Source organism: Primulina huaijiensis, chromosome 4 (assembly GCF_012295235.1).
Source record: "Primulina huaijiensis isolate GDHJ02 chromosome 4, ASM1229523v2, whole genome shotgun sequence".
Lineage (NCBI taxonomy): Eukaryota > Viridiplantae > Streptophyta > Magnoliopsida > Lamiales > Gesneriaceae > Primulina > Primulina huaijiensis.
Genome location: NC_133309.1, coordinates 289,277 through 308,259, shown reverse-complemented (window position 1 = coordinate 308,259; position 18,983 = coordinate 289,277). Strand labels below are relative to the sequence as shown.

Sequence of the window (18,983 nt, the reverse complement as noted above, 5' to 3'; positions counted from 1 at the left end):
ATTTATTATACGGAAGCATGATGAGCTTCTTATATATATTAAAAAAAAAACCGATCATTTGAGTGTTGTATATAGGCTGGAAACCTTGTGAAGCTGCATGTCATGGGGCTATATGCCTCTAAGAACAGGCTCGATAGGTCTAACAATGTCACGTACCATAATTGAAGGAATAAGGGTATTCTTGGAATTTTGAAAATTTGGGGCAGTTAAAACTAAGTTTTAGAGGTATGAGTAGTAAAAAGAAAGTCGAAAAAGAGGATTTGGTATTTTCAAATAAGGTTCCCATTTATATTTATTTGTAATGATTAAATTTTGAATTATATCTTAAAAAAAATAATTCCGCATACAATAAAGAAATTATAATCACATTAATATTATCATGGGAGTAACTTTTTTAAAAAAGTATATAAGAATTAAATGAATATTTATTTAAATTATGACCTCTTTTCATATTTGACGGAAGGATATATGCAATTTAACCGTAAGAATTTAATCGAGCCGACTAAACCTTGGATAATATAAATATTGACCGGGAGTGCAGTTTTGGGGTCTTAAAAGATATTGTTCAAAACCGAAAGGATTGACCTGCAAGAAACATAAATTTAAGAACCTGTGCACAACACACTTTCTGTTTCGAAGAAGAAGAAGAAGAAGAAGAAGAAGACTTGTCTCTTTCGTTTCTCGTTTCCCCTTTCGCCAGGTAAGATTTTTCCCTATAAATTTTGTTTTCGATTTTCAACATGTCGTTTGTTCACTCGCATGTGCAAATATATGATGTTTTCAATCGTTTAAGCTTCTAAAATCACCATTTCCATGTTCAATTTTTTTTTTTTTTTTTTTATTTTTAATAAAAAGAAAGTTTTGAAGCCGAATACACTACCCCTTTAAAAGACATTTTGTTTTTGGAATGAAATTTTATTTTTTTGTTTTTTTTCCCAAAAACGTTGGGCTGAAACTCCAAGACCTTCGCTCCGCCGCCTCTACAAAGTTTGATGCAAGAAAGCAGTCATATCCCACCGTCTTCCGCTGAAAAGATACCTTTCCAGCTGGATGTTGGTGGATTTCCTATGGATGACGACAATAACACATCCTCCGGAGATACAGGAACTGGAAGATTTGAAGATTTTATGTTTTCGAAAGCAATGAAAGAACGAGGTTGCCAATTGTTGCTCCAGAAACTCCAAGAAAGGAAAGTGGAAGACATCCAAATGATCTTTTCAGAGGTGAAGGATTGCATATGTCAGTTGATGTTTGATCAGTTCGGGAGCGATGTAATTCTAAAGCTTTTCGAGGTGTGCAATGAAGAACAGAAGAACCAGTTGGTTTCTGCGGTTACTGCTGACGCCCTATTGCTAATTTCTGTCTGTATCGACCCTCAAGGGTATGTTTCTCTTTCGAACGAATTAATTTCACGGGGGCCACAACTCCATTTATGATTTTCTCTTTGTAGATCCGAGACCATGCAGAAATTCCTAGGGTTTCCCATGGAACAAAAACAAATCTCTCGTATTATGCGCTTCTTCAAATACTTCGCTGTTCCCCTCGCAAACCACCCGAGTGGTTCTCAAGTTATTGCCGAGTGCTTCAAAATTTTCCCACCCCCTGCGGAAGAAACACAAGTATTTACTGCTGACTGACTTTTATACTTTATTATTTTTTGACTTTACGATATTACTCGTTTTTTTCGCAGCCAATGCTCCATACCATTGCTTCTGATTGTTTGGAGTTAGCCGTTGACGAGAACGGGTCCAGCATCCTAAAAATCCTTCTATCAAGCTACGAACGTGATATTGTTGAAAGAATACTATCGAACACAATTTATTTGTCTACAGATGAATATGGGTATGTATACGTAGACCCACACATGTTTCCTTTTCACATCTCACATGACATTGAACCTAGCTTCATGCTTGATTCACCTGTCCCTTGAAGTGTGCCGAATATATATCTCAACTCTGGTTGTGAATTTCTATGAATTAATTTAGATTGTGTTTGGACGGAAGAATCTCAAATGTAAATTTGTTGTTTATACGTACCTATATGCAAGTGTTCAAGAAAATGCCACCTGTTTTCATGAAACAATAAATGACTTTATTACTGAAAAACTGTAACACCCTGTTTCAGGAGTTCTGTCATTCAGCATCTAATAGGACTAGAGAAACCCTATGTGCTACAGCGTTTAGTAGATGAAATGCAAGAGTTTTTCACTTTCCTGTCCTATAATAACAAATATGGAACCGATGTTGTCAAGAAATTGATAGGTGCATCCAGAGCAAAATATGCACCTCAAATCATCTCTCAGATGATCAATGATCCTTGTTTGTTGGCTGCCCTAGCAGATCCTCATGGCTACTCTCTTCTCAAATATGCTAAAAAGTACGCTAAGGTACCGATAACAACGTTCATCTTTATTTCTTTATTTGCTGTATACCTAGCTCAAATTAGACAATTTAAGGTCAATACAACATTATACAATCTTGCAGGGAACTGATCTCAAGACTTTGAACGATATGATTTGCCAATACTCTCGACCGCTGAAGAAAAAATGAAAGTGGAATCATGTCTGGTGGCCGCGAAATATGGCTTCCTTTTTGCTCGGAAACCCCCATCCCTGCTATGCGTTGATCGCATTTGCTTGTTTTGTGTGTTCTCTGATGTTTGATATTTATATTTTATGTTTTAGGGTGTGACTTTTAAGATTGACTGAATAGCTTTATTAGTACTTGTCCCATCTCAAGTTATATTTCCTCTCTGTGTAACTGAAATTTTTTCAGAGTTTAAATGAAACTTTTGCACCAAGCCACATGAAATCGTGTACTTAGTTTGTGAAGGGTGTGTGTTGATTGAGTTGGCTATAGGTTGTTTGCTAAGTTGCGCGTAAAAATTATGATGTAGTGTACTGACCAGAGGTTTTGGCATGTATATTCTCATTTGTATGTAGGCTGTCGGTGCAAATGGTCTTTTGGTTGATTTTTCAATTGGTTTTTCTTAGTTATGTTGACTCGTATTTGGACATTAGACAATCAGTTGGTTACTGTTTCCTGATATAGAAGCGTCTTGATAAAATTTACTGCTTTCGGGATATTTTCACCTGAAATTGTTTCTTGTATTCTTTTGACACCTCTCATGTAGGTCTGTATGGTAAGGTCTCTCGGGAAGATCTTAAGATGCACACTGAAATAGGGAAAAAATATTTTAAACCTTGTTGCTTAAGGTTACCAGGAAATGGAAGGGAAAAATCTCGTTTTGCTTACCCCGTGTTTACACTCTGCATCCCAAGTTTTAACTCGACCACCATCTGTTTTTGTGGACCACTATGGTTGAGTTTTGATGTGGGAAATGGAAAATAGTGGACAGTGACTCTCAGTTGGTGTTGCCTAGAACTATAGTGAAGCAGTATCACTGGAAAAAATCTCTCTTCATTAGGTGCAGAGTTATGTTCGAGGCAAAATTCCACTCCTGGACATTCATAAGAAAATGTATGTGGAACTTGCCTTTCAATTTTAAGTTGTGTTTTCTATTTTGGTTTCTGGCAGTTGTGACTGTGTCAATCAGAACTTGGTGCTTTGATTTTCTGTATGCTTTTGGCTGCAATTGATTAGGAAGTAATCCAAAAACTATGATGTAGTTTTTCCGAGATGATTGTAATTTATTACTTTTTTTTAATTAAAATAAATTGGAGAAATGTGGTTTATTTATTTGTTCCTTGGACTTTATTTTGGAAAGGTCATGAATGAACTTGTCCACGTCTTTGTTACAATTGGTTTTTAGTTATTGATGATCTTTTTTTATATATTTTTTTTATAAGAAATTAATGTAAGCTTTTTAGTGATGATGATAATTTATTAATTTTTTTAAAAAGAATGGACAAATGTAGAGGCTTCACTTCACACTAGGCGAATATACCAAATATTAAAATACTGATAACACGGAAGTGCAATAATTCATATATTGAAGTGGACTTGTGAAGGAGCCCCAAAGTCCACCAAATTGTTGATTTGTGTGACAATTTTACGGATTTTTATTCGTGAATCGAGTTAATTTTTTTTCATATTTATAATAAAAAAATAATTTTTTTAACATAAAAAATAATATTTTTTCATGAATGACTCAAATAGAACTTTCGTTTCAGAAAATTAATCCATGTATAGAAATTTTTGTGTTAATTAAATTATTTGGTGAATAATATTCATAAATTATTAGATATTTTAACCCCCATGGTGCAACCAGCAACCACTAGTCAAATCCACTATTTTTCGAGGGGGAAAATTGTAATTAACTCGAATATATGTGTTCTTTTTGGCTTTAAAATATGCGTTTTTATATATAAAAAATTTTGAGATAATAATTTAGAGAATTCTATGCAGAATAAATCAATCTTGCCATACACTTGCATTGGACCAATGCCGGCTCAGTTGCCTGGACATGCTTAAAAGTTGCAGCCCATAATTTTGAACAGTATTTAAATTGGCCCAACGAGATTACTCTGAATTCCGGGCCTATTCAAAACGCTGAGTTTTGACCATTTCGACCACCCAAGGTTCTAACCGGATTGACCCTACTATCCGATCCCTACACATCCACATTTGATCTACATTTGCAATACTCGTTCTAAAAAATGTTTTTTATATTAATGATTTATGCATAATAAATGATATAGTAGTGAAGCTCGAAAGTAGCCTAAGAACGTGATATATATAATGGAACACCTAGGTAGACCTGACCACGGACATGGTTTGGTCTAGATCGAAAAAATCCATACCCTTAGCCCGCCCGCCTGTGACCGGTTACGGTCGGTTCACGGAACCGTCAGTACAGGTGGTCGCCGGTTCTGAGTCTGGTTCGATTATTATTTTATATATTTTTTAATTTTTTTTAAAAAAATTAATTAAAAAAAAACTTGCTCAATTGAACTTATAAAAAGTTTATCAAATATTTCATTATATCAATAAAAAAAAAACTATTATATTTATTCAATTAAATATCTATTACATTTCAACTTTCAACATCTTATATAATAAATGAATTACATTTCATTATGTTCAATCACATTCACTCTCATTTCTTCACGTCATTGTTCCAGATGTTACCTTAGTTTCGTCTTGTTCTTTTTCATCACTTTTAATATGTTGTATTCGGCTGACGATTTTTGACCGATCATTGATCAAACATTGAGTTTTCAAATTTTTCGACTTTAAGCTAGAACGTCTCTCATTCAATATATTTTCTTCAATACTAACAGCTTGCTCCACTGCAACCGTTGAAATGGAGCAATCTAGATTTCCTTGTCCATCGTAAAATGTTGAAAGTTTCTTCATCCGCATCACTAAAATAAAAATTTGCAGTAAAATAATTCTCAAGTTCTCGACTGGAAATTCTCGTGGACATTTCTTTTGTTTTCTTAATAAAAGTTGTTATTTAGTAAGTTTAGAAGCACTGTTACTACTAGTAGTAGATTATGTTTAATGTCGAATAATTTGTCCACAGTATTTCGTGTTATATTCATTATAAATATCACATAAATGAGTTTAGATATTAAACAAAATCAATGAGATATTAGGAACCGTTTCGGTAACATGGTCTAAAGATTAATAATAGGAAAATTGATTATTTTAGTCTATTTTNTTGTAAACCAACTAATTTAAGTCTAGGATCTAAAATTTGTAAAAAATATTTTTTCCAATTTCTTTCATTACATAAATACATTGAACTAAAGCATCACCATTAGATTTAATATTTTAACTAAAAATACATGCAATGCTTTAACTATGTGTCAAAATTAAATGAGAAGTATGATAATAAAGATGAGATAATTGGTTACTAGCTTCATTAAAAAATTTTAAAATTTCACAAATACTAGTGCATATGTAGTATCGATTAAAAAAAAATATATCACGAGCTTGGATATGTTGATGAAAAAATATACACAATAAATCTATATATTCAAAAGTCGATAATAATTTTTTATATGTTGAATATCAACGAGTTAGAACGTCTCGTGCAAACCGTTTACACCTCATACTATTTATTTTTCAAAATTGTCCCATTGTTTCATAACTTGGGGATATATGAATAATTAATGAATCACGTTCCTAATTGGTTGAATATGTGAGAATAAATTTTTCAGTCCATTTTGAACATACAAATTTAAAATATGACATGTTCACCTAATATGAAAAAATTTGTCACCTAGTGATTGTTTACATATTTCAATAAGTTTACTAATACCAAAAGTATTTGCATTAATATTTTCAAAAAAAATTGGAAAATTTGAGAAGTTAGACCATATTCTTCTAAAATAACAAATATAAGTTGAGAAATATTTTGTGTAGTAGTGTGTTTCGTTAAAAATCTTGTTAGATACTGAGGGTGTAGCGCTGCGGCGCTAAGAAAGCGCCTAGGCGCCACACACACAGCGATGCGGTGCTTCAACTGTGAGAACTTAGCCCTGCGGCACCCGAGGTGCAGTGGCGCGGCCCTAAACTTACGGACACCTCGGGCGCCGCGCCATCCGAGGTGCAGCGGCGTGGCGCTAAACTTACGGGACCTAAGCGCTACGACGTCCGATGGTCAGCACTGTGGCACTAGACTGCGAAACCAAACCTGCGCAAGCTCCCTCACACTCAGCTGCACCAACCTTCTTCCCGACCATCCGGACCACGAACCACCCTGACCAGGCTTACCATAGGACCCTAAGACATATTCCAAATCAAATACAAGAGCCCCAACCCAACCTTAGACTGAAAACATAGATCAAACCATCAGAACACGTACGACGAGTATTATGCCCGAAGTTGCTCAACATCGGCTCACCCGAATTCTAACACCACCAGAACACTTCCAACTCGTATCAAACCACCTATTAACATCTAGACTCACCCCATGACACAATCGTACACAGCCTCCAAGATCCAACGTAGCCTGCGATCCCAAAACTTCAAGAAAACGTGAATCTTGCACACAAATTTTCATAGCTTGAGCGATGACACGATAAAAATCATATCTCCTTCGTTACTTATCAGAAAAATACGAATTTACTGTCCAATCGATGATAATGCAACGTGCTGCAATTCATATGTTGAAAACGTTTTCAGAAAATTAACCCATCAGTCACAGGAATCGAAATGACAGCAAACACGGGTTTGAGATCCAAAAACTTTCAGAAATCATTTAAGAACATACTTGCTCAAACTTTGCACATAACCAACAAATTTTCACGCACAACATGCATCAAAATACATACTATGACAAGATCAATTCATAAAAGAAAAGTTTATACATGTCTTTGCGATAAAACGCACGAAATAGTGAATACCGACACGGCGTGACGGGGAAGATGATTGGAAGGCGATTGCTACGCGATTTATTGCTAACATTTGAGTGTAAAACTACAATAATTTGCAGGAAATAGTCGAAGGCTGCTGCTGGAGGCTGAGGAGTCAAATCCCTAGAGAGAAATCTTCAAAAACAAATGTGTATGTGTGTGTGTGTGCATAGCCGCTGTGTTTAGTGGGTGAGTGCGTGAGTTTTGGTGACTAATTAGGATAATTAAAATCTTAATTAATTAATTAACATATTAATCAATGAGATATTAGGAACCGTTTCCCTAACATGGTCTAAAGATTCATAATATAATGCTAACATTTCTTGTAAATCATCTAATTTAAATCTAGGATCTAAAATTTGTAAAATGTGTTCCATTGGCACCACAAACAACATGTCACCCGAGATTTTCCAAGAATCATTTCCAAGAATCAAATGTTTCTTCATCCACAATGACGAATGCTAGCGGCAGAACCTGATTGTTTGTATCCAAAGTGAGCGATCAACATGTTATGCTTGTATTTTGTGTATAATGTGTATCATCAACACTAATAATTTTTTAACTGTGCCGAAACCCATCAATGCATGGCTTGAATGCCAAGAAAACATAGTTCAATTTCTTCATCTCTATGGTGTTTGATCTGAGATGCTTCCACTCCACGATTGTTCCCTGATTATAATCGGACAAGGCACACATATTTTGAAAGTAGTTGCACTAAGCTCTCCCATCTACCATAAGAAATTTCCACTGCGTGTTTCAAACTTTGCCATGCTTTCGTATACGAGATTTGATATACATATTTATCCTTCACATTTTCCATGATATATGTAACGACCCATTACAGGCCCAGTGGACCGCCCATACGGCCCACTGTCCCAATCGACCCAAGGCTATCCCGATCTTGGGCTCTGCTCTATAGGCCTTGGCCCATCTATGGAACTCTNCTCCAGTGCATGGGCTGGAGAGTTCTATGAGTAACCCATACGACGCCTATGGAAAGCCCGTGAGGGAAGAGTTCCATAGATGGGCCAAGGCCCATAGAGCAGAGCCCAAGATCGGGATAGCCTTGGGTCGATTGGGGCAGTGGGCCGTATGGGCGGTCCACTGGGCCTGTAATGGGTCGTTACAATAAAAGGCGCCTTTTATTGTAACGACCCAAGGCTATCCCGGTCTTGGGCTCTTATCTCTGGGCTCTATGGCTCTGGACTCTTTTCCTCACGGGCTTTTCATATGCATCGTTACTCATAAGCTACTCCAGCCCATGCACTGGAGTTTGTACCTCCCCAGGATCGAACCTAAGACCACATGGATATATAGGTACTTAGCACAATCCTGGTACCAATTGAGCTATATATCCATGTGATCTCCGGTTCGAGTCTGGGAAGGCACAGACTCCAGTGCATGGGCTGGAGCGTTCTATGAGTAACACATACGACGCCTATGGAAAGCCCGTGAGGGAAGGGTTCCATAGATGGGCCAAGGCCCATAGAGCAGAGCCCAAGATCGGGATAGCCGGGGGTCGATGGGGGCAGTGGGCCGTATGGGCGGTCCACTGGGTCTGTAATGGGTTGTTACAATATACTTAATCTCATATGAAGGATTACATTGTAAAACTCCCAATAGCATTTGTACAACCATATCACTGTTCAAGTTGAGATGGTCTATACCGACATTGGTAGTTATACATGTGTAAGGCCCGCCATATTTTGTTATTTTCCCATAACCTATTTTTGACTTCGAAGAAGCTCGAAGTCCTCATCGACATATGACCATAGAAGAATCATTTTTGTACCTTAGTTTCCACAAAAAATGTGTGTGCTATCCATGACACGATATTCACGTCTTACAACTCTAACAGAGTGATCCTTCACAGATGCAATCAGATCATTCTAATCCTTAAAAATCATATTTACGCATAATTCTACTCTGTCCGAATTATAGTAGCTTGTTTGCAATCCAGAAGGAACACCGATATAATCAGGAGGCTCTTCCTCGAAAAATTTATTTAAAAGTGATGGCATTTCAGAATGCTAGAAAGAAATGTTACGACTTTCATCTAAAACGTTTAACGAGGTGGTTTCCGAGATGATGTCCCCTCATCAGGATTAGCATGTGTATTCACATTTTCATTGGCATCCACTTCTTCTTCTTCTTCAAAATCGCTATGTGACATATCTGGTTAAGTATGACTCCTAGAAACATCATCATTAGTGGTCATATCCGGACAACGAGCCCCTGTATATAAGCAAGCATTGTTTATTGCACAATTATGTCTTTCTGTATTCCAACTTGCTCTACCTGCATTTAGGTCCCAACCTAGTGTCATATTCGGCCAACATGCAGCAGGATTTGGTTCAGACGGGCCTGTGATATATTGATTCCACGATCCACTTCCATGCTCCAAATATATATTGCTTAGTCCTTAGTGACATGTACAACATATGATTATGGCTCATGAAAACCCCCATATAAAGAAGTATCAGGTTGCTTATTGAACCCTGAATCGAATATGTGTGGAACGTATGGTTCAAGTTCATTAAAAATAACATGATGATCAATTGGATTTTTTTCTACGTATAAATGCAACATGTGCATATTGGAACATTGCATTGTAAACTCTAAAGTGTCATCATCGACGATATTGACATGAATTTTATGCCAAAATGTCTATCCTTGAATGAATATTTTTTTGAATACTTTATTGTAAGCTTCATTGGATCGATTCTTAACATTTTATGCACAACTTGAACAAACTCAAACAAAGTAAGATTGTAATACTCACATCGTTCTAATATAAAGAGACCGATCTATTCTCGACAATAAGATGACCACAAAAATATAAAAGCAAATCGATAGTAACCATTTGGAAGATCGAATAGAGGGAAAATTTAAACAAATTGACATAATAATTTTGGATTGAAGAAGTATGAGAAAGAAAGAAATACGAGGCAAATAAGTTTTAAAATCGTGAAGGTTTTGAATATAACAAAACAATAATAAGTTTTATGGAGTTTGCATATTTAGCGTCCCCTGTTAGATGTGATAGCATCCATTGCTGCTGTCAGCGAATGCTGCAATGTTGCTAGTGGCATTTTGCATTGATTTTTCAAAACACCATCGGCAAAATTATTTTTGAAAATGATGTTTTTCAAAATTATTAATAAAAAAACCCGCGTGTCATCAGTACCAGAGCTACTAACAATATGGGCAGCCATATATGACCAATCCTATGATATTATATAAAAAGTAAAACATGCAAAAATTTGTAGCGATATCAAACATGTCAGTAAAATGTTAACACACTTAATATTCAATATGTTTTATAAATTACTTCTATAATACAAAACCAAATTAATATTACAATATAATAAGGTATCCATCATAAATAAACACTTTGAGTTGACCTGTTGTTCGTTGCTTCGTCGGTTGATGCTTGCACATTGTCTGTGTCAATAGCATTGCTTGCTACATCAATTTCATTATCAAAAATCACTGTTACATTTACAAGATTCTGCGGATTCATCAAAAACTTTGTTTCTACCCAATAATTCTGGCTCTCGTAGTTTTGAAAAGCCTCTGACATGTTATTATCGATTTCATTCTCACTTGTTCCGGCCGTGAAACATAAGCTCGTTGTCTCAAACCACTGAAAAATAGCCAATCTATTTTGCATGTTTAAGATGGTAAAACATGTTTAAGGGGGTGATAAAAAGGCAAAGTAGGTCGAATAATCAGCTCCGGAACGTCCAGAAATCGTCCGGAAGGCCCTGGGGGCCCGAATGTTTGGAAGGACCGAACGAAGATTGGAAGGAGAGAGTCAGATATGATCGTCTTATCCAAGAATGGATTGCCCAAACTTAGTGGCAAATCCGATCGTGTGATATCAATTCGGATCATCCGAATTCACCTGTCCCTTGAGGTGTCAAAATGTTGTGTTAACATCTCAAATCAAAATTATGACAAATAATTAAAAACTCTGGCTGTGTTAACATCTCAAGTCAAAATTGCAATCAGATTGAGTAAATTAAGCTACTAAAATATCCAAGTGCGGAAACAACTCAAGTTACTAAGTGAATATGATATATGATAATGCAACAGATGAGTTCAAGTTAGAGGCTCAACAACACAGATGACAACAGATAAGATAAATAAAATGACTGAAAGTAAATAATGGAAGAAATTTGTTAATGGAAGTTCGAAAACGAAGCTTTTATGTTTCCTCTTCTTCTGTTTCATGAAGGAATCACTAGAAAATTTGATCGGTATAATCCTTTGTACAAACCCACTCTGAATTAGGACTTATCTCTTTGCCTAATTGAAACTCTTAGCACACTCTTTTCTTAATTTGATCTGTTCAAAAACAAGATTCTAGCAGTTACTGGGATTCTCACGATACAATACAGCTCGTGTAATAAAAAAATTAAGTGAGAATACGAAGTGAACAAAATGATCCTTAATCGATCTGATAGAATTTTGTGCATTTGCGAGAACAACTTAAGAATAAATCTTGTAAGAGATATTGTGTGAGTTGAGAATGCTTGAAGATCAATGAAAATTTATCTTTTTTTATTGTTGATGCATCCTCCTTTTATAGGTGTTGGTCCCCCAACGTTAGTAATATATACGGTACTCACAAATGTACTAGGTAGCCAAAAAATCAGCGGAGAATGTCACATGTCAATATCGTGTTTTCAAATATAATAGCGATTAATTCAAATTTCTTGGACAATAGCTAAAAAAGGTAACCAAAAAATATTTATTATGTCTTTCCTGACAACTCTTGAAATAAACTTGGAGACATTCTGCTATCTTCAGAGAATGTTTTCAGATCAGCACACAAACTGATATGTTCTGCTCACAGAATCAATATTGACAGCTTGATTTCACTCGAGCTATTTCAGAATGCTTGTCAGATCGTTAAACGGCTTGGTTTGTCTATAATAGTTTGTCTGTCTAATCTTGTGTCAGCTGACCGGTTATTTCGGTTGGGAAAACTGGCAAGCGCACTAGGTCAAATTATAATATATTTGGATTGAGTCCATTGTTCCCACAGAGATTATTATTTAAGTACTAAAATTTAAATTATTTAATTTAATCTAGGGTAACACAAACAAGTGATTTTAAGGCAATTTATATTAATTAAATTATACTAAATTATTCTACAACAAGAAATGAAATTAAATTTGTAGAACAGGTTGGAACTTGGAGATATTCGAATTCAACAAAATGACTGGGAACACACAACAGTACCAAACTTTGATTATTGTCACGCATTGGAATTATTTAACCACTGATTATTCAATGTCACAATGAAATTATCTAATTGAACTATAAATCTATTTCTAGAATTTATAATCTTTTTCATTTAACAGTCCAATTATTTCTAATTGAATTTAATTAAACAAAAACACATTATTTAACGATGTAATCACAGCTGTCGCCTAAATCTCACATTGAAATCGAATACTATTTATAGTTGGTTTAACCGTGTATTGATTAATATTTTTGAAGCTAAATTCAATCTATTCTCTTTTGAGTCAAGATCGAACATGCAAATAATTGGCCAAATTAAATGCAAGATCGAACAACGAACATTCAAATAATTGGCTCGATCACAAGAAAAAACTACTCCATAAATTAAAAACTAGAAGAAATTCTAATATTCAAATTCATGAATAAAAATAAAAAAAATAAAAGAGGAGAAAATCTCAGCGATAACACGCGAATCTTGCTTGTGAAGTGCGTTTCCCTCTCGTTTTCTCCAAGCTCTAGCCGCCGCTTCAAAGCGTCAAAAGTCCCCTCAATATCTTCGATTTTCCTTTATATATTCTCCTTCCAAAAATCCCAGAAAACCTTCTTATTTTCGACCCCATGATTTGTAAAATCCAAAATTTCCAAAAATCTGCTCGGAATCTTGAGCTGATAATAAAGGGATACAGACCGCCTCGTGTATACGTCCGGGACAGGGTCCGTGTTTCTTCGTTGAAAAATTCTTTCCGGGAAACAATGGACACGGATCCCGTGTCTGGTTCCGGAATGAGGTCCGTGTTTTCACGTAAAAGTTCATCCTCCGGAATAAAATGACACGGATACCAGAGGTCCGTGTTTGGGTCCGTGTTGCCTCGTCAAATTGCTTCCTTGGGGATTTAATGACACGGACCCTTCTCCAGGGTCCGTATATGGGTCTGTGTCTTCCACTTTGTGCTATCTCCTATCTTTCTGGGTATTTCTGACATGGCATTGCAATGCTTGACTTTCTTTTCCATCTTGAAGGCTTCTCTCGCTTTTGGTCAAACCTGCAAACATCAATAATATGACGATTTAAGCGCAAAACTCAGATTAAAAACGTCAGATAAGAACGAATACGACAAAATAAAGTCCTTAAAACGCTATAGAATTCGTGGTCATCATCAACGTAGCATAGAAAATATTCTTTCATTGATAGTCTTGTCAGTTCATTGATTTTGTATTTAGTAATTTAACTTAAATCAGTATAGTTTAGTTTGTAATATTCAAAACTTAGATTCAAATTTTATCTTTTACATGTAATAACATGTTGAGAGCATAAATGAATACCAAAACCCTCGGTATGTAGAAGCCCAATGGCCAACCCAACAACTCTGAAACAACCCCACTCCCATGGAATTTAAATTAAGTAAATAGCATATGCGGAAGCCTTACCATTTCAAAGGGAAAGTACCATATACTATTGCATCATAAGCATTTTTAACACTAATGTACATGATCATTCCCAAAATATTATCCATAACATAATCCAAAAGCAAACATGAATCTTTCACATCCTTCAATTGACAAAATACAGGATAATTTAAAACTTCACATGTTCACTCTACCCCAAATAAAAGGGACATGATAAAAAGTCTTTCCCATGGCATTCTATATGACTTCTTCCGCCTCGAACAATCCGTTTCAATTCTTTTTTTCACCTGCATCACATGAAATAACTGGAATGAGAATAAACTCAGTAAGTAGAAAGCTATACATAGCAATTACATATATATGACTTTGGCTTAAAACGTGGCTATAGCAATGGCAATGAAAGTAGAACGATACTATCTTCAATGAACATTACATAATCAAGGCAATATGGATAGTATCTCCTGGCATGAGTAAAAGGAAAGGAAATGATAGTCTGTGACCTGTGACCTGTGGATAGTATCTCTTTGGTATATAAACATATCAAAACTGTGAGAGATACTCATAATCATGTGATTGGCCAATGACATGCATGAATTACTATCATTCTTTGGCTTTAATCATAAGAACTCTTATTGAGGCATTTATACATACACTTGGTAGGCACAATGGTGTATTAGCTCCTTGATCAATGAATTCAATGAAAATCCTTGAACAAGAACATATAACAATATATAGATCAAATATATACCAATGAAAGGAGCTAATTATCAATAAACATGGCTTATATACATATATTCATCATGTGAGCTCAAGGAGAAGTTTCTACTTACAACCCACAATTCCTACAACAATAATCACAATCATAATCATAAATCATCTCCAATAATCCAATGAATCATGAACCCCACTAAACCCTCAATACTCCAAACCCTTATAAACTCCAAGAATAGTAAGTTCTTACCTTGAAGTTTGAAGATATAGGTAGGAGCAACTAAGAAACATACTATAATCCTTAAATTTGGAGTGAAGAATTGAAGGGAAGAAAACTTGAAAGATGAAGGGTTTGATCGATCAAGGAGAAGAGAAAGGAAATTGGAAACAAGAATAAGCCATATCCAATGCAATATATAAACCTTTTAGTGCCTAAAAACGTGTTTTTATTTTTTATACAGACTGCTGGGAGCATATGCGCGACTTTCCGGGCGCATATGCGCGACCAGTTCTGCCCAACACGCGCAATGGCGCGAGATCTGGCGCATATGCGTGCCACATTTTGCCAAAAAACTCATTTTTAACTTCCGAATTAGCAAAAGTGGTCAACATGAAAGTTGTAGCCCTATTTGTTTTCTTGCATCTCCAATTGGCCTCATGTCATTTAAAGGTCTGAGTAAAAAGTTATGCTCATTCTTCCAACATGTGTCGGTGCATGAACAACGATACATACGACACACTTCGGGCCACTTTTGGCTCGTCTTCCCTAATGATTTGAACAAAACTCAAAACATGAAAGTTATAACCTTATATCTTATCTTTCTAATGAAAGTGGCTTCACATCAATTGGATCATTATACAAGACATTATACTAAAAACCACAACTACTGCCACATTTTTCATACCGTTCTGCACTTCCATTTCCTATTTGACTCAAGATCAACTTTCTAGTCTACCCATTCATTTCCATAATCATCACCAACTATGAACATAATACTACTAACCACAATAAACATACACCAACAATAACCCTATTTAATCATTCCTTTAAACATCATGAACCATGAAACATATCTCCAAAAACCATTCTATTACCATTTCAATAAACATCACCATAAACAATAACCATTACCAATAATCATTGCACATAATCTCAACTATTAAACCATATAACATGTTCATAACAATGATAAACTATAAATATTAACATGATAAAAGGTTGGGCTATTACAATCTCTCCTTCTTATAAAAATTTCGTCCCCGAAATTTACTTACCGTCAAATAAATTTGGATAACAATGTTTCATTTCTTCCTCTGGTTCCCACGTAGCTTCTTCAATCATGTGATTCCGCCATAGGACTTTTACAAGTCCAATTTCTTTGTTTCTTAATACTTTTACCTTGCGATCAAGAATTTGAACCGGCACTTCTTCGAAGTTTAAGTTAGGTAAAAGGTCCAATGATTCGTACCGAAGGATATGAGATGGATTGGGAAGGTACTTGCATAGCATAGACACATGAAAGACATTGTGAATTCGATCCAAGTCCGGTGGCAATGCAAGACGATAGGCTCGGTCTCCAATCTTATCAAGAATCTCAAACGGCCCAATGTATCGATGACTTAGTTTACCTTTCTTGCCAAATCACATAACTCCCTTGAGAGGAGCTATTTTAATAAACACACGATCACCAACCTCGAATGCCAATGGCCGTCGTCGTACATCAGCGTAACTTTTCTGTCTAGACTAAGCGGTCTTCATTCTTTCTTGGATCAATGCCACAACATCTGCTGTTTGTTGAACCAATTCTGGGCCCAACATCTTCCTTTCACCTACCTCTTCCCAGTACAATGGAGATCGGCACTTTCTTCCATATAAAGCCTCGTAGGGTGCCATGCCGATTGAAGACTGGTAGCTATTATTATACGTGAATTCCACCAAAGGCAAGTTAGAATCCCAACTTCCCGTGAAGTCAATCGTGCAGGCTTGTAACATATCTTCAAAAATTTGAATCACCCTATCTGACTGGCCATCACTCTGAGGATGATATGTTGTGCTAAAAACCAACTTGGTGCCCAAGGCTCTATGCAAACTTTTCCAGAATTCAGAAGTAAACCTCGGGTCACGATCAGATACAATTGATACAGGGATTCCATAAAGTTTTACAATCTCAGCTACATAGACTTCAGCATATTGGTTGATTGTAAACGTTGTTTTGACCGGAAGAAAATGAGTTGACTTGATTAACCTATCAACAATCACACAGATGGAGTTGTAACCCTTTGGTGTTCTTGGAAGTCCTGTTACGAAGTCCATGGTGATATGCTCCCATTTCCACTGAGGTATTGGGAGAGATTGCAAAGTTCCAGCAGGTCTTTGATGTTCAATCTTAATCTGCTGACAGGTTAGACATTCAGAAATAAATAACATGATATCTTTCTTCATACCTGGCCACCAATAAAGACATCGAAGATCTTGATACATTTTGGTACTGCCAGGATGAACTGAATATGGCGATGTATGAGCTTCAATAAGTATATCTTTCCGAATGTCATCATCCCTAGGAACACAAATTCCACCTCGAAAAATCAAAAAACCATCACGGTTCAACCCAAATTCAGAAACTCCTGTTAAATCATTTTTATTCTTCAACTCTAATAACTGAATATCCAATTGTTGCTCCTTTAAAATTCGATCAATCAAAGTAGAGCGAAGAACTAGTGAAGAGTTATTTCGTTCCTTTGCAAATCGAGTAACAATGGTTTCTGAATCATGGAACCCAATAAATAACTGGATTTACGGCTTAAAGCATCTGCAACAACATTAGCTTTTCCAGGATGATAGCTAATGGTGCAATCATAGTTTTTTACCAGCTCCAACCACCTCCGCTACCTCATATTCAATTCCTTCTGCGAAAACAAATAACTCAAACTTTTATGGTCTGTAAAAATTTCACATTTCTCACCATATAAATAATGTCGCCAAATCTTTAAGGCGAACACCATAGCCGCCAACTCCAAATCATGCGTGGGATAATTCTTCTCGTAATTCTTTTAGCTGACGAGAAGCATAAGCAATCACTTTCCCACGTTGCATCAACACAGCACCTAACCCATGCTTTGAGGCATCTGTATACACAACAAAATCCTCAGTACCACAAAGAAGTACTAATACAGGGGCAGAAGTTAGCTTATCTTTCAGAGTTTGGAATGCTTGTTGGTATTCTATGATCCATTCAAATTTGATAGCTTTTCGTGTCAAGCTTGTCAATGGCAAGGCTATTTTCGAGAAATCTGCTATGAATCGTCTGTAATACCCTGATAAACCAAGAAAACTCCGTACCTCTGAAACTGTCTTTGGAATGGACCATTGTCTAATAGATTCAATCTTGGATGGATCGACTATTATTCCTTCGTTTAACAAAATATGGCTCAAAAACGCCACTTGCTCTAACCAAAACTCACATTTCTTTAACTTCGCATATAATTGCTTCTCCCTCAATGTCTGTAATACGATCCTCAAATGCTCACTATGAAGTTCTCGTGTCTTAGAATATATCAAAATGTCGTCGATAAATACAATCACAAAAGCATCCAAATATGGCTTAAAGACACGATTCATCAAATCCATAAACACTGACGGAGCATTAGTTAATCCAAACGACATCACCAAAAATTCATAATTGTCATACCTCGTTCTAAAAGCAGTCTTGGGTATGTCCTCCTTTTTTACCTTCAATTGATGATATCCGGATCAAAGATCGATTTTTGAAAACACAGTGACTCCTGGTAATTGATCAAAAAGATCATCGATTCGAGGCAAAGGATATTTATTTTTAATAGTTACCTTGTTGAGTTCTCGATAATCAATGCATAACCTCAACGATCCATCTTTCTTTTTCACGAACAAAACTGGAGCTCCCCACGACGAGGAACTAGGACGGATAAAACCTTTATCTAATAGCTCCTGCAATTGATTATTCAATTCTTTCATTTCAGTTGGAGCCATTCTGTATGGAGCTTTAGAAATTGGGGTTGTACCTGGACTCAATTCAATAACAAACTCTACCTCTCGATCAGGAGGTAAGCCATGCACATCATCAGCAAATACGTCAGGATATTCCTGAACCACTTCAATATTCGATAATTGCACATTACTGTCCCTATTCACATCCGATACTAAGGCCAGAAAACTAGTACATCCCTTATTCAAAAATTTGATAGTTTGCAAGCAAGAAATAATGGGAGTACTTATCGATGAGCCTAGACCAACAAATTCATCACCCTCATG

General features: G+C 36.0%; 1 protein-coding gene across 1 annotated transcript; it reads left to right on the top strand.

Annotated features, from left to right (window-relative positions):
- The first annotated feature begins 594 nt into the window (after nucleotides 1-594).
- Nucleotides 595-2,978, top strand: LOC140975058 (pumilio homolog 12-like). The gene is made up of 6 exons (XM_073438548.1): nucleotides 595-700; nucleotides 963-1,381; nucleotides 1,451-1,619; nucleotides 1,691-1,842; nucleotides 2,125-2,386; nucleotides 2,484-2,978. The coding sequence occupies exons 2-6, from the start codon at nucleotides 993-995 to the stop codon at nucleotides 2,547-2,549; spliced, it is 1,038 nt and encodes a 345-aa protein (XP_073294649.1). The 5' UTR covers nucleotides 595-700; nucleotides 963-992; the 3' UTR covers nucleotides 2,550-2,978.
- Nucleotides 2,979-18,983: the final 16,005 nt, after the last annotated feature.